Source organism: Epinephelus moara, chromosome 9, assembly GCF_006386435.1.
Source record: "Epinephelus moara isolate mb chromosome 9, YSFRI_EMoa_1.0, whole genome shotgun sequence".
NCBI lineage: Eukaryota > Metazoa > Chordata > Actinopteri > Perciformes > Serranidae > Epinephelus > Epinephelus moara.
Genome location: NC_065514.1, coordinates 22,755,267 through 22,777,056, shown reverse-complemented (window position 1 = coordinate 22,777,056; position 21,790 = coordinate 22,755,267). Strand labels below are relative to the sequence as shown.

The 21,790-nt window shown below is 40.7% G+C and overlaps 2 protein-coding genes across 3 annotated transcripts in view; one reads left to right on the top strand and one right to left on the bottom strand.

The window, feature by feature from the left end:
- Window positions 1-21,790, top strand: part of LOC126395591 (astrotactin-2-like) — a 434,195-nt gene that overhangs the window by 332,025 nt on the left and 80,380 nt on the right. The window contains exons 14-16 of the mRNA XM_050053178.1: window positions 5,467-5,591; window positions 9,119-9,223; window positions 9,546-9,725. Coding sequence (XP_049909135.1) covers window positions 5,467-5,591; window positions 9,119-9,223; window positions 9,546-9,725 — 410 coding nt within the window. The remainder of the gene's footprint in view (window positions 1-5,466; window positions 5,592-9,118; window positions 9,224-9,545; window positions 9,726-21,790) is intronic.
- trim32 (tripartite motif containing 32) lies at window positions 12,078-19,884 on the bottom strand. 2 transcript variants are annotated; one of them, XM_050053180.1, is made up of 2 exons: window positions 19,373-19,405; window positions 12,078-18,932 (listed from the first exon to the last, which is right to left on the bottom strand). In XM_050053180.1, exon 2 carries the CDS (start codon window positions 18,918-18,920, stop codon window positions 16,863-16,865), a length of 2,058 nt encoding a protein of 685 aa, XP_049909137.1. In that variant the 5' UTR covers window positions 18,921-18,932; window positions 19,373-19,405; the 3' UTR covers window positions 12,078-16,862. The 2 variants fall into 2 exon arrangements, with proteins under 2 accessions (XP_049909137.1, XP_049909136.1); XM_050053179.1 differs by lacking the exon at window positions 19,373-19,405 and adding an exon at window positions 19,813-19,884 and having other exon boundaries at window positions 12,079-18,932.

Genomic DNA, 21,790 nt, shown 5'->3' with positions numbered 1-21,790 from the left:
AAGTAACGGAAGTATTGTCAAAATATTGTTTCTGTTAGAAAAACTGTACATTAAATTCTAATTACATAGATCAATTCATTTACAGAGTACAAAGTTGCACTAACAGCATTAATTGTAGTTGAAATATAGCCAGCCATGCATGATGTCCAGTTTAGAAGATGGATGATTAATTGTAATTTCCTCACAACATAAAATTAATACTCAGAACATGTAACAACGATACTACTCCTAAGATGTTACTTGGTGTTACCAGATTTTATTTACCTGCCAGGATCTCCTATTATAGAAGGATTCAAGAGATAGTCTTGAGCTGCACAACGTGTCTTGCTTTCCTTCGGCCATTTTGGTTTTGAAAGCATCACAGCATCAAAACCCATCAAAACCCATCACAGCATCAAAACCCATGCACAACAAAATGTCTTTAAAATAGCTGCCCACTGCAGTGACCACTATGTATCTTGTTAGTGAAGTTGTTTATTTGTGTTTATTTCTTATTAGCTCTTATCAGTAATAAGACAATATATGCACCGATCAGCCAAAATATTAAAACCAGTGACAGGTGAAGTGAATAACTTTAATTATTTTGTTCCAATGCATTGTTCTGCTGGGAAACCTTTGGTTCTGGCATTCATGTTGATACCACCCGACATGTTCCACCCACTCAAACGCCATTGCAGACCAAGTACCCCCCCTCATGGCAACAGTACTCCCCAATGGCAGTGCCCCCCCAGCAGGATATTGCACAATGCCACACTGCAAACATCGCTCAGGAATGGCCCAAGGAATGTGACAAAGTGCTCAAAGTGTCAACCTGAATGAGCATCTGTGGCACGTGCCATTAACCCACCTCACAATCCACTGGACTAAATGGATCTGCCCCCAACACATTGGTGCCAGACACCGCTGGACACTCCCAGAGATCCTGTGTCCATGCCTCAACAGGTCAGAGCCAGGTCCGATCCAAGGAGGCCCCACCTTGGATTAGGGGTATGTCCGGGGTACCGGCACATCACAAGAATCCTTGAGCAGATTGGGACCTGGGAAATTTAGAAGCCAGGTCGACACCTTGAGCTTTTTATCAGGCTCCACAGGCCATTTCTAAACAGTTTTTGTAGTGTGGCACGCAGCTTTTTTCTGTTATACATACATACATACATACATATATATATATATAGATATATATATACACGTATGTGTGTGTGTGTGTGTGTGTGTGTGTGTGTATGCATATTTATAGGGAAACAGAAAACTTGCCAAGGGCACCAAATGTGGTCCAGCACTGCTTGTTAAACTCAAGCTTGTTAAGCTAAGTCAATGATGTCACTTTGAAAAATGTCAGTTTGGCGCAGAGATAATTTAGCCAAGGCCAGCTAACAGCTGAACCATATCGTTACTATTTGTGCAAGACAGAGATGATCTTGAAAGACAAGCTGTTAGCTCATCTTATCAAGCACAACGGTATGTTTGGGTTGCAGTGATAGCTACGGATAAATGTCTCCTCTTCTAATGAGCTGTCAGCAGAATAGATGCCACATACCCATAAATACACACGAGCACCGTCCAAGGACCTGGTCTGACTAAAACCGTGCACACTGAAATCTTCAGCATTTACACTTTGACTCTGCTGAATTAGCTGTCTCACCACTTAACCTCAGCGAAAATGCCACGACAGTCTACACTTGCCTTAGATGCTTTCCCTTCAAGAGTACAAGAAGATGACGAAGGAGAGGGTTAAGGACATTTAAAGATTTTATTTGCACTCAGGCATTGAGAATCCTGCACTAGTCCTTACATGCTTTTATCCTCCGTGCAGTCAGTTTTCTATTTCTTTAACAACTCTGCAGTGAACTACGAGACACATCACCCTCTTTAACTGTGTGTCTTTCAACCCAAGAATGTAAAATGGGCGTAGTGAGCAAAGTGGTGTAAATAAATAGAACTCCTTGCACGGTGTCAAGGACAGTCCACATCTGGGCTTGAAAATCCATAAAGCTACATATCATCTAGGTCCACACGCCTCCAAAGGTTCTCTGAGCCTCAGCGTGAAGCTGGCTGATTTAATTTAGCAATCAATATGTTTTCTGTGAGCATAAGCCACAGTAATCTTTTTACAGCACCTCTTCTCTCCCTCTCTCCTCTCATCCTCTGCCCTTGAGTCAATCCTTCCACCCCTGCATTGTAACACTAAGGCTGTGATTGCGTCTAACAGGCTTTGTGGTTAGAGGAAGCAAACAGAGAGAAAGAAAGAGAAGGAACAGGATGAAAAATTGATATCTAGAAGAGTCTCTATGGCACAAGGTCTGCGCTCTGAGACTTGGTCCCATAAAAGTGGATTATGGGAAATAGGCTGCTGCTGCTTGCCAATGCTCTTAGAATGCGGCGAGACAACTCATCTTTTTGACAGGAAATGAACTGCAACTGCTTTGGTTCAACCAGAACAGTCCATCTCCTGAACAAAACTGGAGCGGAACATACACTATCTTTCTACTTGTAGGACTACTGCTATTTATTTTGCAGGTGATTTGTCCAATGTGATATGGCACAGGGGTGCAAATAGAGGGAAAAGTGGGGGAAAAAAAGGCTAGGATACATGTTGAGAGCATACGAGATCAGCTCTGTGTGTATTTATGGGTGTTACCTCTTACTATAGAGAGACAGTGTTTGGGTCTTCTTCTTCTACCCTTCCCTTACATTTCTCTTTCACATTACCATTCTCTTTTGTACTTATCGTCTCCAGCAGAGAGAAAGAGAGAGATTCCAGGGGGTCTGTCTTATCTTTTCCTGCAGCTCTCTGTTGTGCCCTCAAACTGGTGGACACAACTGTTTTCTTTATTTGGCCGCCAATCGTCACACACACACACACACACATGCTCACGTGTTTTGGCTTTATACCCATGTTATTGATGTTCACACAGCCGGCGGGGAAGCCTTTAATTCCATCGCTCGTGGATGGAACGAATTACCATGACGACAACAAACAGTCTCCACACCTTGATGTGTTTGATTGTCTCAATAATTATGAGCCTCGAACCTACGCTCTAACCTCGGGGAAGCAGAGGAGGAATATCAGCAAATAAAACATTATGATAGAACAAACTTGCAAGACAGAAAAACAGTGAAATCTCCAAATCCCTGCCTCTGAATGATTCAGGAGGCCAGCAGCTGGACAAGGCACTGGAACATGTCGAGATTGTAGATATTTATTGTTGTTGAGTTGTTTTCATGGAGTTCAGAATTCGTAGCTGCACCCCTGACTGTTTAACACAACCCTGAGATAGAGAAAGAGAGTGATACTCACTGCGTGATCAATACATCGATACTATACACATCATGAAATTCTACAAATACAAAACATGGGTGGCTTAATCAGTTCCAAAGGTTTTCAGTACTTATGTATGATGTTTGTGCCAAAACAGCCATGAAATATTTAGCTGGCCTGTGTCACATAATGTGGAAATCAGTGTCCAGGTGTCCAAATTAACAGGGATGTATCAAACTCTGGCTCATAAAGTATAAATGTCCAAGCTCTTACACCATTTTAAAACGTGTGAGGCTTGAAAACTGTCTGCTGGTATGAAACAAAAAACTGTTTATAAACCTCAACTCAACTTTGTCTGCACTGTAAAGTAGGGTAACTGTGTTCCATTGTCCCTGACTGTGACAACCTGATCTCAAAGAAATACGTGAAATGACCACGACCTCTTAACACTGCATTCCGTGGTGGCAGCACGTAATGGGTTGAAATTACATGCCGGTACCATGGAAACAATACCAATGTAAAGTCAATTAGTACATGGACTGAGACCGCAATTTAGCCCACTTTAAGTCCTGGTATTGTGACATTTCTCCACCCACAAACGTCACAGAGTTACCTTTCCTTGCTTGCTGTCAGTGAATGAGTTTACCTCGGTAACTTCAAGGGGAAGAACCTCTTCCAACTTTGAAAATCACACCCTGACAGAGAGGGTGAACGAAAACAAGAAGATACTCATAATAAATTTGCAATAAATTGTTATGAATGACCAGTAATGTGATTTTCCCGTAAGTATAATTATCTTTTTTTTTTTCTAAAAAATTTCCATTACTTTGAAAAATCACACACCCATTTAAAAGAATACTTCACCCACAAAATGATCATTTGTATACTAATTAGTCACGCCATGTAAGCTTGAATTTGTGGGAAAAACGTTGTTGTTTTCGCATGGCTCCATGAAAAATGGTGAACACACTGATTTATTGATTGATGAAGGACCAAGTTTGACAACATAAAAACTTTATCTAAACATCCATTTATAAACTCTCACGCAATTCATGCAGTATGACCCAAGTCTCATTTATCCAGCTGTATGCTCCGTACTTCCCAAACACATGCATCTTCTCTAAAAAAAAAATACCTTAATGGATTCTGGCTTCACTTTCAGCTCAGGTTTACACAGTCAGGTTTTGGTGAAATGCCTGTGTTTGAGAAGCACTGAGCGTCAGACTGGATAAATGAGACTTGGATTATACTGCATGAGTTGTGTGAGAGTTTGTAAAATGATGGTTTGATATAGTTTTGCTGTTTTGAACCTTGTCCCCAATCAATCAATTAGAAATCAGTTAAGGAATCACAAATTATTCTGAAACTGACCTGTGATGGAGCTGAGTTTGACATTGTACAGGTTGTTCGCTGTTTTCCATGGGGGCATGTGAGAAGAAAGCACAATTTTCTTTACAGCATGGCATGACTACTGTAATTGATATACAAATGGTTATTTTGTGGGTGAAGTACTCCTTTAAGAAATTATAGGTTTTGGTAGAATAGAGTGGTGCAGGAAGAAGTCCTAAAACTCAAAAATGAGTTGGCATTTTAGCACTCCCGATTACCTCTTGTCGCAGTCAGTGGGTTTTTTGAATGGATTTTTGGTTAGATGCCTAAAATTAGGTCTATGGACAACCTTAAGAGACTTTTAAATTTTTTGTCCAGCATAAAATACATGAGTAACACACCACTTAATAAGTGGCGAAATGAGACTAGAGAATGTCATCTTGGCGAACACGGTTTTATAGCCTTGTTATGGTGGCGACACTGAAGTTACGCGATGGTAGTGTAGCTCGTTTATAGCCTAACGTTAGCTTTTTACTTCTGACAACTGCATTCATGCTTCAAATCATAAAAGTGGTATTCATTTGTGATGATTATCTGGCTGAACAAAATGTGTAAGTATCATGAACTTTTGTGTGCCATAACGATTATTGTCTGCAATGATCCAAAATCCAATGGAAAAATCCCATTGGCTTTTGGACAAGGGGAACCAGGGCAATGTTAACCTCTGGGTTTTCCCACAAAAAAATGTCATCCTTGGAGAACTCTATTGTAACAGAGAGTATCTGTATTATAACGAATTAGAAAAAAAAATGGCATTGCTTATTCATTAAGTGATTGCCTTTTCTTTCTTTCTTTCTTTCTGTTTGTCTGTCTTCCAGGGACAACAACTTCATCAAGGACTTTCCCCAGCTAGCCGATGGTCTCATGGTCATCCCTTTACCAGTAGAGGAACAATGTCGAGGGGTGCTGTCCGAACCCCTGCCCAACCTGCAGCTCCTCACAGGTGAGGGTGTGTAAATTCAGGGATATGGCCCTTTTTTCTCACTCTGTCTCACTCATGGAGAGTAATAGACAAATAGATTTGATTCATTGCATTTTCAGGTGGCAGGTCTATTATCTCTGTGTGATCAATTCATGGTCACTGGCTTGAATAATTTAGGACTGACTGCAGCCAATGTGACTCTCTAAAGAAGAGAAAAACAGAGCAGCGTATCAAACCATGTACTTCTAAAACCTCCAGTAATGTCTCAGTCATGAGATGTTTTAACATCTGTACAGACCTGAGAGAAGTGACATGTTTTATATAGAACTAGAATTACCACCCCATGTTTGTATGCCTTCACGAACCAGTCAGGTTGAAGTTACAGTTTACATTCATGTCTGTCCAGACTCATACGATGCCATGACAATTGACAATGGTTCAATATACATGGATGCATCACATCCATCTTCAACGCAGCAGCACAGAAGATCTATACAGTAACCACAGTTTGAAGGTGGGCACCTGAGATTAGTGTCACCAGTTCAGTATCTGACAAAATGTCTTTTTGTTGAGTTGTGATGCTGAGTAATGGCCAGAGAAGTGTTTCTGAAGGACATTTTCTTTTTAATAATTCAAGTTTTTATTGATTTAAAAGGCTCGGTACATGGCATACATATATTATTTTCCAGGCATACAAGAATACAAGGCATGTATTTTGTTTAATACGGAGGTGGACTCTAGTAAGTTAAAAAAAAAAAAAAAAAAAAGTCTGGACGGACAGAGAAGAAAACAAACTAACAAACATGTCACACATATGTCCTCACACATCACTGTACAGGGTTGCATAATCACAGAGCAAGTTAAGAATTATGTAGGCTTATGGTCCATTTTGAGTCCATAACCGGTCCCAAGGAGATACTCCTTTCTCCTGATCGCCGTTTATTCCACTGAGCATACATTCATAAGATGCTTTTTCCACCATTGCATTAACCCTCAATTCTGGGGCCTTTGTTGTCTTCCAGTGTCTTAGAATAACTGGACAGACAGTCATTAGACCCACGATAATAACAGAAAATGCACACTTGGATGGTGATGGTGTTTGGTATTTGTGACCGATCCCCAAGTAAACAACTTTCTACTTAAAGGGATTTCTGAACCAAACCAACAACTTAACATTTCTAATACTCTGATCCAGAGTGGTCTGACAAAACTACATTTCCATATACAGTGCAGGAAAGTTCTTATTTCAGTTTTACATTTCCAACAGCTATTGTTATTTAACAACTTCATTCTGTAGAGTTGTAACAGTGTATGATGATATCTATGCAGTAACTTATATTGTGTGAGCTTCCCCCTCGCTTCTTTCACATATTTACCACATCCTGACACAATTTTAGACCATCTGTCACCATCAGTTTCTTCCCCAAGGTCCCTTTGCCAAGTCAGTTTCACAGAACCTTGAAGAACAGAACACTGGAGAACAATATGCCACAGTGAAGTTAGCTTTTGACCTTTTGGATATGAAATGTCATCACTTCATCATTTTATCTTATTAGACATTAGTGGGATGTTTTGACATAATTATCTTGTGAATTCTATAGTTTTGGCAAAAGACATGTTTTGTGAGCCCCCCGTACCTTGACCTTAGACCACCAAATTCAAATTAGTTAATTCTTGAGTCCAGGTGGATGTTTGTGCCAAATTTAAAGATATTACCTCAAGGTGTTCTTTAGATATCACATTCATTAGAGTGAGACAGATGTGAGGTCACAGTGAGCTTGATCTTTTTCCACCAAAATCTTATTGGTTTATTATTGAGTCCAAGTTGATGTTTCTGCCAAATCTGGAGAAATTCCCTCAAAGTGTTATTGAGATATTGCGTTCATGTGAATGGAATGGATGTGAGGTCACAGTGACCTTGACCTTTTACCACCAAAATCTTATCAGTTCATCATTGAGTATAAGTGGATGTCTGTGCCAAATTTGATAAAATTCCCTTAAGGTGTTCTTGAGATATCGCGTTCATGAGAATGAGATAGACGTGAGGTCACGGTGACCTTGACATTTTACCACCGAAATCTTATTGGTTCATTATTGAGTCCAAATGGATGTTTGTTCCGAATTTGAAGATATTCCCTCAAGGTGTTCTTGAAATATCACATTCATGAGAATGAGACAGATATGAGGTGACAGTGACCTTGACCTTTTACCACCAAAATCTTACTGGTTCATCATTGAGTATAAGTGGACTTTTGTGCCAAATTTGATGAAATTCTCCCAAGGTGTTCTTGAGATATCACGTTCATGACAATGATGTGGGGTCACGGTGACCTTGACCTTTTACCACCAAATTCTATTCACTTAATCCTTGAGTACTAGTAAATGTTCGTGCCACATTTGAAGATATTCCCTCAAGGTGTTCTTAAGATATTGCATTCATGAAAATGAGATGGATGCGAGGTCATAGTGACCTTGACAACCCAGATTCTAATCAGTTCATCATTGAGTATAAGTGGACGTTTGTGCCAACTTGAAAGAAAGTTTCTGAGAATGGGACAACCCGAAAACATAATGCGTCTGGGGGTGGCTATTGCCAGCACAGAGGAATAACAACACTTTGTGAAATGTATTTGGATGCAAGATTGCATAAAATGATATGGGCTGGCTCTTCCTTATTCTTTATTGTCATTGTGCCGTTATACCTCAAACCCTATCTCAAAGTGCTTTCATAAACACAAAGTATTAGGCATATGCCTGCCCACACACGTACGCGTGTACTGGACCTTGTAAACTCTAACACTTAACCTCCCATTTCATCCTTTTATCCTTTCCTTGACTGTTCCACCCCATCTTGTGTGGGAACAGAGTCACTTAGACATTTGGCTTGAAACCTGCACCTCCACCTCTGCTCCCTAATCCCTCCATTAGCTAAATTGGCATTTGATCCACATTGACCCCTGAGATTTTTACTTGGCTTCTGCTTTCACCAGAATTGGACACCCACACACACACACACACACACACACACACACACACACACATAGAAACTAAATTGCCCCTTTTCTTCACTGTGCATGAATGTCTCAGGTGTAAAACGTTTTCCAGAGGCGCAGGATCAAGGTTCCCGTAAGCAGTTTATTTTTTTCCCTTTCCCTTGCTCTTCACTTTTGTGGCTTTAGTTCTAAACTGGTGTGAAAGTTTGGTAATTGAATTGCAGAGAAAGGCGAGATTGCTCCCACTTCTAATGTCAGCAATCCAATTGGAGTTCAAGTTGCACTATATATCTGCCATTGATCTGGGAGCAGCTGGGATATGGGCTGTGATAATAAATGATGTTAAGGCAATAATAGATAACAATGGATCTGCAATAAACGGTTCAAATGAAATGATGGATTTTATTTATTTAGTCATTTATCTTTTGCTTTCAGCCGCTCTTTATAAATCCCAGTTTTGTCATTTGTTTTAAATTGTTGTATTTGTTGTTTCTCTTCAATCTCCTCTTCTGTCTTAATTTGTCTCCTTGTTCCTGTTTTTCCTGTCTCTCTCAGGGGATGCTCAATTCAGTGAGGCAGTGGGATATCCTATGGTTCAACAGTGGAGAGTGCGCAGCAATCTTTACAAAGTCAAACTCAGCTCCATCACCTTATCTACGGGTCAGTTTCGGAATAATTTGTGATTTCTTAACATCACAAAGCACCACACAGATAACACTAATTAGACCTCAGGGAAATGTTTATGTCTTTAACTGTCTTCCACCAGCCTTTACAGCCTTGATGTATATTCTCCATATTGTCAGAGCATCTATCACTCTATTTGTTTATCTTTCTGCCCTTCATAGATCTTGATTTCGACATTAATAGCACATCAATAACAACACATTTACACCATGTGCCTGGATCTTAACATCCAGCCCACCCTTCCTTTCCCTTCTGGATACAAAGTCACTGTTCTTCCATCTCCTTCTTACCCTGGTAGGCTTTTCTAAGGTGCTGAAGACACTATCAGCAGAGAGCACCCGCGAGGAGCTGCTGGCTTTTCTCCAGCAATATGGCAGCCACTACGTGTCTGAGGCCCTGTACGGCTCCGAGCTCAGCTGCAGCATCTACTTCCCCAGCAAGAAGGCCCAGCAGCAGCTCTGGCTACAGTACCAGAAAGGTGAGCATGCTGACAGACAGGAGGGAAAAACACATAAAGGCGGAATTCTAGAGGGATAAACAGAGATGCCATCCTTTCATTTTTATATACTAGTTTTAAAGGGGCAGAGGCTGAGAGGTTTATGTGACGTATCATTTTAAATTTTAACAGCTGTGTCTGGAGGTGAGTAGACCATGTTTTGAGAGAGCAAATGGTAACTTCAGGAGTGATGGGGCTACGATCAAATGCAAGTAGGGCAACATAACCTGACACAAATACACAGTGAACAGTAGAGCAAGATATACTGTACTTCAACAGGAAGGGGAGGTTATACTGTGTCTGACTAGAAGTTAAACTGGGTTATGTTTAAAGACTTCATCCTGCCTTAATTCGCCTCCTGGTTAAAAGGCAGCATAAGCTGCATGAATTGAATTAAACATAAGTGTGACTTAACAGTGTCCCAAAAGCATCTCGCAGCACTGTTCCATTTAAATGGTGTTTTTTTAATCCTGTTTATTCATGATCCAAAAAGGTGCTGATTATGAGTCTAGCCGTTCAATGCAGATGATTGGCACCAGGGTTTAAAAATAAACAGTTACCTACTCACACGGTAGGGAAAAAAGAAAAACAGATTTTGGGTCAAGGAGGACGAGGATTAGAAGAGTGAATAACATTTTGTGGTATTGTATATATAAATAGAGCTGTTAGTTACTTAAGATATAAAGATTTCACATACAAAACATGATTCATTTAAAAATACATTTTCTAGATCTGACTACTCAACTATACTTAAAATTAGATCCACCTCAACCAGCTACATTACAATGCTTACATGTTGATCCTTCAATATTATTCCAGCAACGTGTGAAATCATGGCAGGTTACTGGATACTTTTATTTTTGATACTTTAAAGGAATACTTCACCTGCCAAATGACCATTTGTACAACAGTTACACACCTTGAATGTGTAAAGAAAATTTTGTTTTTCTCACAGGCCTCCATGGTGAACGACGATTTCAAAAATGGAGAAAATTCTATATGAAAAACACCCCTTCAAAATATCTCACACAACTAGTCTCATTTATCCAGTTGTATGTTTAGTACCTCTCAAACAGACTTTTTGGATGGGAACTATTGAAAGTGAATCAATGCTCTCCTCAAAGAAGCCAGTCTCTATTGACAAAAAGAGTACTTTTACTTCACTGAACACAGGAGCTGCTGGTCTACCACTGCATCAATCGGTAGTTTGTTATTGTGTGACTTTAAAAATTACACAAATAAACATATCATTTTAACAGTTGTGTATGGAGGTGATTAGACCATTTTTTGAGAGGGCAAAAGGTAACTTCAAGAGTTATAGGGCTACATAACCTATTCTAAATTAAATCAAACCGCCCAATACAAATTAACAGTGAACAGCAGAGCAAGATTTATTTTAACTCACTCTATAGGAGCTGCTGGTCTACCACTGCCTCAATTGGTAGTTTGTGTTATTGTGTGACTTTGGTAGTAAGACAAACAAACTAGAGATGGAGGCAGTGGTAGACCAGCAGCTCCCATGTCCAGCAACGTAAAATTATAGTTTTTGACAATGGAGTCTGGCTTCAAAGAGAGCATAAATAAGTTTCATTTGCAATTTGATTCCCCGTCGGAAAGGGCTATCTGTTTGGGAAGTAGCCTATTTAGGATAAAACTGGATAAGTGAGACTTGGATTATACTGCACAAGTTATGTTAACATTATAGACGTATATTTTGCTGCAGGGGCGATTCTAGGATCAGAGGTTTAGGGGTGCTGAGCACCCAGAGAGCTGCCTGGCCAGGCAAGATAAATTTCACTGTTTTGTACATTTTAACTCAATTTCATTCCCACATTTGTGAAAGAAAAGCACAACACTTTTTGGGAAAGTCTGTGACTAAACCATCAAATCTGATAAAGGTTATTTAAATGCTGAGCCACAGCAAAAGAGGAATGGATTGGAATCATAAAAGAAACATATCGTAACCCTAATTTCTGGGGGAAGACAACTCATTTTGATACAGCAGCTCCTCAACATACACATAAACAGTATGTATGTTTCTGGAGTAAACCAGCCCCCTATAGTGAGTACCAAAAATACCAAAAATGGACCTTGGACTTATTTTTTGGACTTTTATTTGAAATGCAATGCACAACATGTAACATTAACACATTAACAGTAATTGACTTTTTCAATGTTTGTCTCTGCCTTTTTCCTTCTTGTCTGTATTATATAATACAAATACATAAATAAAAATACACTTCAAAAAAGAAAAGTGCTTGAAATCTACAAAATAATAATAATAAATACACACAATAGGAGTTATAATGTTAATGGGCATCCAGTCAGTTAGCTAGTCAGTAGCACCTTGGCTTTAATATTAACACATGCACATGACACAACAGCTAGCTTCTCTCATTACAATTCAAACAGAGGACAGTGGTACTGACCACCTGTAACGTTTCCTAGCTAGAAAAAACGTCAGCTAACTCCTACCTAACAACATAAACAGTGACCTACGATTAAATGCAGCAAAAATGAGGACTGGTAATGATAATAATGTGTTGGTATTGAGTGGTAGAAGTTAAGAAATGTGCCACATAGCCTGGTTTAAGCCAGGTACTTACACCACTACTGCAACACTCTGGAAGGCAGCGCATTGCTCTGTGCAGATAGAGCGCTCAGAGCCCGGGTCGGGGAAAGGTGGGAGGGATGGGGTGGATCAAACCATTTTTGAGGCAAGGGGGGTGCTGCCGTATTTTTGTTGTTAAAATATTACGTTGCAACCAAGTACTTTATGGTTTTGACACTTTTCTAGCTTGTTAAAAAAGGACATACAATAAAAAAAATAAAATAAAAAAAATCTCTCAAATTTCAGGGGTGCTGGGATTCAATTTAGAGGTGCTTCAGCACCCCCAAAAATGGGCTAGAAACACCTATGTTTTGCTGTAGTTTTGCTGTTGTTAAACGTAGACCCCTATTACTTTATCACAAATTTCTCATTTTTTGGATTCTTCGTTCACCGAGGAGGCATGCTAGAAAAACATTTTCTTCGCAAATTGAACGTAGCACTAGGTGAGTAATAGATTTATAGTCATTTGTGGGGTTAAATACTCCTTAAAGTACATGTCACTGATAGTTTTGTACTTTTACTTTTATTTGTAACTATCTTTCTATTGTTTTATTTCTACATTTACTTAAGGATTTGAATACTTCTTCCACCACTGACTATAAGACATGACGAGTCTTTTTGAAATTACACTCATCATGGGTTTCAAAAGCCCACATTCTTGCATCATTATTTTTGTCCTTATCCCCCACTGCTACTTAGGAGCATAAATCAAAATATGTTTAAATGGATCTCTACAGCCAGCCAATTATGGTGACAAGAGGACTGCTGTGACAACGCTCACACAGAAAACTGTATGAATACACATATTTGATAAATGCGAGCACAAATCTTAATATGGCATGAAAAACTGCCACTGCGATTCTAGTTGTTTCATAAATGTTTATTGCACTCGGATAATCAACAATACAAACATGAATTTGACTACACAGAGATGTGTGTCATGTGTTCAACACATTGTAAAATTCACAGCCTCCAAAGGATGTAACACCTTAAACACGTAGGAGTTTGGTTCATGGACATATTGCGGTATTACAATTCAATGGTATAAATGAGTAAACTGTGAAGAAGTATGCGAGGAAATAACTTCTCTCCAATGACATATGACAAAACATATTCCAATGATGTGAGACACTCTGATGTTGAGCACACTGACACAAGGACACTTCATTTTTCTAGCATTTGATGCTTTTTTTTTTTGTCACTGTGAAAGTTTGAATATTCTCTAGAGACTTCCAGTGACCGTGAATAAAGTAAAAGCACTGAAGAAAAATGTCGTTATGGCGAGGTTGACATGCAGCTGAGACTACCTAGCATTACAATCTACTAATTTAGTGTTGATATAACATGGTCTAACGAGAAAACCAATACATTGTGTTAAACAGAAAAGCACAAGTAATGACCATGACAGAATTCACCTGATACTTATTCAGTTCTATTTTTTCTCTACTCTTTATCACTTTGCTTATGTAGAAATATTAAAAACACTTATTGTTTCTGATACAGTTTGATTCTCAGATATGTATAGTTGCATGTTGTTGTTTAATAGGGCTCCAGGTGCAGCGTTAAGGTCAGCTTTGTGAAGTAATTCATTTATAAGGCTGAAATATCTGCAACTGAGGTGCTCTTCTGAGCATACCTAGACCGGAAGATACATGGCGGGAAGGTGTATTTCCTATTAACGACTTTATGGACATAGCATATGTTACATACACTTGTGGGTTTCAATGATTAACTTGATTCCCCATATTTAGGCCACTAAATATTTTGATTAAAGGTGTCTTTTATTGTTGTGTTACCTGAAAGCGTCATCAATTCGGTAAAGCTACATGGTAAAACAATAAATGAAATAAATGCGGATATAGATGGATTTAATGTCGACTAGTGCCACCGACTAACTTGCAAAACACTACATATGGCTGTTGTCTTTACCATATCTAACAACACTGGAGAACTCAGGTTGCAAGGTGCCTAGTGTTGAATTAAAAACCTGAGGGAGACACAGCAACACAGAACCAACACCCCGGTGTAACAAAAGCCAGGATTTGGTGTGTGACGCTGGAGTTTTCACTCATCATTATCCTAGCAGTGCTATTCTGAACACTCCTGCCAGTGATCCCTAAAAAGATTGTGCAACCACAGGCCAGGCTTGAGGAGACAATGGCGTGGAATAAGTTCTCTGGAATAAATGTCAGGTTTGAACAAACTTTTGTAAACATTATTGAAGTTGTAAGTGTCTGTTGTACCCTTTCGCTCCAAGTGTAGCTTTGGTATTTTTCAACCTGGACCTGTTTTTCCATGTTTTTGTGTATAAGTGACTATTTGGAACAACCATTTTTGAAGCGTTCCCTGCAGAGGTCAACCTTTTTGTTAATGATTCTTTTTGTTTAGCCAGAAACAGCCCCAAAATTGTGACTGCCAAATCCACCAGACTATTTAAATAAACAGTAATCTTAGCTTGTATAAAACCAGCATATTTTCACATCTAAGTGGTTGAATTAAGGGTTTATTTCAACCAAACCAGAGTTGTTGATTGTTGAACAGTGGAGAGATAAACTGAGATGGCTTTTGGGAGTTTTATTTTGTTTCAATCACCTTTGAATAAAGTGTGTTTCACCATGATAAAATTACTCTTCATTCAAATGGAGTCTGGTGAGTTTGGTGATAGCCATTTGGGGGTGTTTGTGGTTCAACAAAAAGGATCTTGCTCTTACTCTTGGGTCGACCTCTATAGGTATCCTTTCTGTAAAGTTATCGGACACTTACGAGCCTGTCAATTGCAAAAACAAGCACTTTTAGTGGATGTAGATTGACAGTGCATAATTTTCCAGAGTGATTACACTGCAGCCGATTTCTTGGCTGCTGCTTGCAGCCTTGTTGCTCAATACTCGACCAATTTCAGTAACTGCTCTTCCCATTAGTCCTTTAGAAAGAAAACATGGGAAAATAAGGTCAAGGTAGGAAAATTCCGAAGTTAGCCTTTAATTTGGTCTGGTTGCTGGAGCTATTTAGTGTTAGTTGTACTGGCGTAGCAACAGAAAGTAATTTATAGATGTCTGTATGATGTAGCTGAAGGTAAGCCCACAGGGAATAGAAATAACAGAGACATGAAATTTAAAAAGCCTCCCATGTTACAAAGGTCATCTGGAACCTTTGCTACTCTATTCATAATTCACACAGTTCTGTCTGAGAAGTAGGACTCACACTAGGAGCTACAGTGTTTGTGATCAAAGCTAACTTTAATGGTGCAGGTTAAATAAAAGGCAAGCAGAAGGGGGTGCAGAGGCCTGGAAATGTTGTGAAATGTATGACTGAGCAGAGCAGTTAAAACAGGAAGTGGAGCAGATAGCAATAATGTTATCTTGCAGATGGTTACCTCAACCTGCCTCCTAGTGACATAAGTGAGGCTGTGGCTTGGAAGTCACTAGGAGAGGGCTGAATGAAAGAGCATACAGAGAAGTTACAGACAGGAAGCAGTCCTTGCTCTGAAAATTTAAGTGGATGTGTTGCTCCAAAATGCACAGTACACACACTAGTGAAGCAGTGCCAATGGATACTGGGACAAAACCATAATACTATGGTCCACAAATTAATCAGTAACCCTAATTCTGATTGCACTAACTCAGCTACCCTCAAAAAAAGCTTTAACCCACAAAAACCCAATACATATCACCATTGCCCCATATTACCCAGCTTTCCTCCACAGCCAATCATGTTGTGATTTTGTTGCTCAACCCCCATCCCTAATATTCAACACTTAATGTTCCCTGAACGTTACTGAATTTAATTCAATGAATGCTGATACTTGCTTACTGTTTTGCCATTAGCTAACTGCCCAGTAAACTTTTAAGCTGCCAGCTGCATTTAGCAACATCAATGTTAGTCTGTGCTACTAAAACCTAACATTAGGAAACAGTGTTGTGTCAATAATAAAGTGCTTCACAGGCCAAAAGCCTTGGTATGCTTTATTTTATATGCAAATGCGTGTTCATTTTCAGCTCTTCTTCCTCCTGTTTCTCTTTAGCAAAGCTGAGCCAGATCAGTGAAAGCCATGCATCACATACAGTCAGGCTGAATGGTGGATATAGCGGTGTAACAGAGGAAGGGAAATCATCTGTACTTTGTGCCCGCATTAGCTTTGACATCAATGGCTTCTTTTGCTTATTTTAATGTGACAACCTGTGCCAGGATTCTTTGATGTAAAAATGTTTCAAGGTCTGTTTTAGTGTTGTGATCCGTTTAAATAATCAGGAAAGGGGCAGCTTAAGTGGAGGATTTTTAATTTAAGGGTATTAAATTAAAATCCAGTGGGTTTTAAATTGAACCGAACTGACTAGAATGTTTATTTAAAACCCAATGAAAGCTGGAGTGAGAATTGTTTGGACTGCAGCCAAACTAAAGTGACAGATAACAGTGTGATTCTACCTTTTCAAAGACTTCTCCACACACACCTACCAACACATACCCACTAAATCTCTCATGCTCATGTGCGAATAGACTGGATTGTTCCTCTAAGAAGTGGACGAGTGCCTTCTCTGAATGTATGTGTAGACTTTGACACAGTGGTCCCAACAATCCAGCACTAGCAGCTGTCCTTTCTGGGTGGTGGCCACTCCTACAGGGCAGGTCAGCCCTTCCTGGATGAGAATTTTGAATCCACCCTCTTTGGGAAACTGGAGGATTTCTTTCCTACCACTGTCCGTTACCAGCAAATCTCCATTGGCGTCCACACACATGCCAGTGATGCAGCGGAAGTCCTCTGTCTCTGAGAAGAAATGGCTGAGCTGCTTGCCTAGCTGGCCGTCTGTATCCACTGAGCCAATAGAGAAGCCACCTTCCAGGTGGGGCTCATTGTGACGTTTCTCAAAGTTCAGAGCTAGGCCCTGGGTGAAATAGACTGTTCCAGCTGCATCACACGTCACAAACTTTGGCCGCACAGCAGAACACAGTCGGTTGTAGCTGACCACGCCTACATTGCGGTCCACTGCTAGACACCACAGCTTGCCACCTTCCACATCTGACACCACAAACTGACCTGATGGCATGGCAGTGATGCCCCAGGGTTTAATCAGCTGGTTCTTATGGCAAGCCACACAGTGTCCATCCATAGTGTAGACTTTTACTGAGTTATCATAGTTGTCAGTGACCCCAATCAGGCCTTGAGGAGTGACAGCAATGGATAATGGGATGAGGTTAGGCAGATCAGCCCCAAGGAAGCTCAGGACAAAGTTGTCGATGCTGCTGGCATTACGGCGGATTTCACGCTGGAAACCTTTGCGATTGAAGATCTGGATGCGGTAGTTGCCACGATCAGCTACCAGGACCTCACCTTGCGGTGTTACACAGATGCTTACTGGTAAATTAAACATGCCAGGTAGAGTTCCCTTGCAGCCCATCTTCTTCACAAACTGGCAGACTGGAGGTCCCGCACTTGCCCCAGCTCCTCCAGGTGATCCCCCACCTGCATCCATGGACTTTGACTTAAAGCTGGCTGGTGAACCACATACTGTCTCCTCTACAGCTGCAACCATGTCAATGTCTCTGTAAAGATCCACCGGAGCCCCCGTTCCACCGCCTGTAGCCCCTATTGCCCCAGCTACACCCTCTACATCACCCTCAAGTGCAATCTCCAACCCACTCTCCTCATCCTCTGTATTGACAGTGTAAGTATTTGTGGTCACTTGGCCCACTTCTAGAGGTTTGGAGTGCTCTGCTCTGACCAGCTGGGGCTCTTGCAGCTGAAACATGGTGGGCAAGCTGCTCCTCAAATCCAGCTCTTCATCATCAGTGCCGTCGCTATCATCCTTTAGCAAAGCGATGTCACTCTGCCTCACCAGCATTGACAGATAATCACAGCGTGACACCACTTTTACCTCTGCAATGTTAAGGAGATACGTCTGCTCCTCCAGCACCTGCCCATTTAGCTTTTCCACTTCTGCCAGGGAAGCTGTGAATGTCCTTCGAGACCTGCTGAGTTCCTCTTGAAGACGCAGCTCAGCTGAAGTATAGTCTTGCTGCACTGCATGGTACTTTAGTCTCAAGGACTTGGAAATGTTATCAATAGCTGTCTTTTTCTTTTGAATCTCACCCATGACATCACGCAGAGCAGCCAGCTTGCCACCCAGCTCTTTACGACGCTGTTCAGCAGCCACCCTAATTGGCTGGACTGAGTGGCCTTGGTGCAGGTGGCCCTCTCCTTTACAGGGCTCACAGAGGACTGTGGCACAATCATGGCAGTACTGACGTGGCAGGCGGTTACAGCAGGACTTGCACATTAGGGCGGCAGTGGCAGCGCTGCAGGATGTAGTACAATCTAGGATCTTGAGCACAGTGAGATTATCAGCCAGCTGGGAGATACTGCTCATACGGGACACCTTGCTACAGAAAGGGCAGCGCACACCATTTATAGTATTCGCCAACAGCTTCTCCAGACACTGCCGGCACACTGTGTGACCACACTGCAGGAGTTTGGGTCTCATTTGATCCTGGTTGTAGGTCTCCAGGCAGATGGGGCATTCAAGAACCTCCCTCATTAGATCTGGGTCCAGCGAGGTAGATGCTGCCTCCATTATGGTGGTTTCCTTGTGTGAGGAGAAAAAAAATGTGTGTCAAAATTCTACTGAGAGTCAAAAACAATGTCAGTAACTAGAGTGAGGAAATAGCTATGTGTTATGTTCAATTTCTGATGCCTCACAGTTGTGAATTATATTGCATGCAGCAGGATTTTGTAGCTTAGAAAAATGATGCTCATCTTATGCAATGCAAACTACCACAAACTTAATGTAAGTGGGCTAGAGTGCAGGTTATTAGCTGGTGTATGGAATGCAATCACTAGCACAGCAAGCTAGCTCTGCTATTTCACAGTAACTAGTGGCAGTGTAGCTTGAATAAACAAATGGCGACCATTACTTACTGGTTGACTAGTTACTAGTAGTTCAAACAAAAGTAACCTTCCACTGACAACTGTGTAACGTAAGTCAACAGGATGTGTTATTGACAAGGTAACACGAGCATTACTTACAACTTACTACATCTCTTCCTGATAAGATAAAGGCTCTCCACGATAAGACACGACTGATAACAGCAGGTAAGCTACTGATATGTTGATATTTATCTCTGACACCCGATAGCCCCACGCCATATTTACAAGCAACGCGATAACCAAGCTAACTAATGCTAATGCTAAGGCTATATCTAAGGGCATGACCGTGCTCTCGTGATGCTTAAAAACAGGTCAACGCTGCAGTCTAGACTTATAAACGAATTACATTGAGAAGCCCCTTATTATAGGTATGTAAAGCATAACGTTAGGCCTCACGACACAACAACAAACGCTGTCCCTTGACACAACGCGACAGTTATCCGCCATTATCGCAGTTTTGTCGGACGTGCAGTCGAAAATAAAGGTATGCAGCTTATCGTTATGTCTCTCTTTTGACGTTTCTGCTTTTAAAGCGTTACCTTTTCTTCAACGTTAGCTGGTTGGAAGTTGAGAGGTTTGGATGGGCGTGTTGTGGCTCTGCTACTGCAGCTGCTAGTGAGAGACTGCAGTGGTGACGACGTCACGTACGCAGCGTGACGCAAGACGCACGGCTGATGAGGCCGACGGCTGTTTTGATTGGCTGCTGAGTGGGCCTGCACACGGGCATATTGTGGTCCTGATGAGACACTCATGGTTCTGATGCAGTCCAGAGGAGTTTTTAAAGAAGTACATTTTATTTGCCTTAATCCCAATATCCACATATTTACACAGAACTGTTTTATTTTATTTTTTCTGTTATCATTATCATTATTATTATTATTATTATTTCCATGCACAGAGGGCCTGTCTACTCTAAGTACTTATGCAGGCAACACTAATTAAACATACTGTAACTTGTCCTCTTTTTCCTGTAACATATCCTGAAATGACAAGTAGTCCTCATAGTGTTCAGCAGGAATAAATACTCCATTATTGCACCAGTCTTTCCTTCAAAGAAAAACACATGACATAATTTAACTAGAGCTAATAAGTAAATAAACCTGTAACTGAGAAGTACATCTCACAGAGAGAACCTGAAGTACTGCCCACAGGCTGCAACTGCATTTGAAAACATCCAGATGTTTCAGTTTTCAAACACAAGCCTGTAATTATAAGAAGAGACCACTAGATGTCAGACTCGGTCTTCTAGAGGATGTCAGTGCAACACCTCAGCACACAAAGTGGACCATCTAATAGTCTGCTGTGTGCTTTTCTTTGGTCATGCCCACCAAATACTTTCTAAAGAAATATGAAACATGCATTTGATTGCCCTTTAATATATATTTAAGAATTTGTTTTGCATTTTGGTCTGCTATTAACATAATACTTTGGAGTAACTGCTGTTCAAGTATAGCAAACAAAGTTAATAAGGAGTGGTACTTTGCATACAAGGTACAACTCATGCACAGATGCCCTTTTTTATTACCATGTGTTACTTGATACGCCAAGATTGTAAAATTAATAGGGAACATGAGCTACTGTAGATAACAAGGCTCTGTTAAAATCAGAGTACTGTGTTAGATGTAGCACTGGCAGTTGTTTTAATAAAGCCAAAACAACAGTGCCCAACAGTAACCACATCTAACAACATCTGTATTAAATTGCTATGGAAGATATCTGACACCTTTGCTGTTGTTGCCCGGGCAACATAACCCTGGCCGGAGGGGACGTGTCCCTCATGAGTAATTATACTGCAACCAGTCTACAAAGACGTTTTAATTAACAAAGGCAGTGCAAGATCAATGGCGAGGAAATTCACGCCATTTATCTCTTCACAATGTTTGATGACAGGCAAGTGTTGCACAAGCATCACATTCATTCCACACAGCAAAGAGATGTCATATATATAAAAGGGCCGGAATGGAGGGCTAGTCTTTTAACTGCAGAGAAAATACATGTGGTCCAATTTAATTTCTCCCTGCGATGGGTGTGAGTGAAACTGTACATTGCACAAACACAAATAAACAGACACACAGGCAAAGTACTTTAGTGAGCCCAGATGGAAATTATGTTACAGCAGTTTGCTACCAGCCTCACAACAAGACAGTAAAGACACTCAGAGAAAACAAGGAGTTGTAAAAGTCCAAAAGTATTTTTTTTAAAAAAAGGAGAGGGGGGGGGGGGGTGTGAAGAAAGACCCTGCGTAACAAGATCAGCTAACTCTGACGATAACATTACCTTGGCTGTGTTTTACTCTCTCCACCAGCGCATGACAGTGCCAAATCTTTCATCAAACGCATTTGCTTACGTGGGTCTAAACAATTGTAATCTGGGGTGAAATGAGTTAAACGGGGTGAGAGTGAATTAGAGCGGCCAGCCACAGCCAACCTGAGCCACAGGGCTTTACTGTGAGAGCTGGGTGACGACAGCTCTTTTCTGTGTCTGTGTTGCCTCAAGAAGTGCATGTAATTGGGCTCT

Bases quoted from the DNA above. Each gene is read 5' to 3' on its own strand.
- trim32 (XM_050053179.1), bottom strand. From the start codon at position 18,920: ATGGAGGCAGCATCTACCTCGCTGGACCCAGATCTAATGAGGGAGGTT.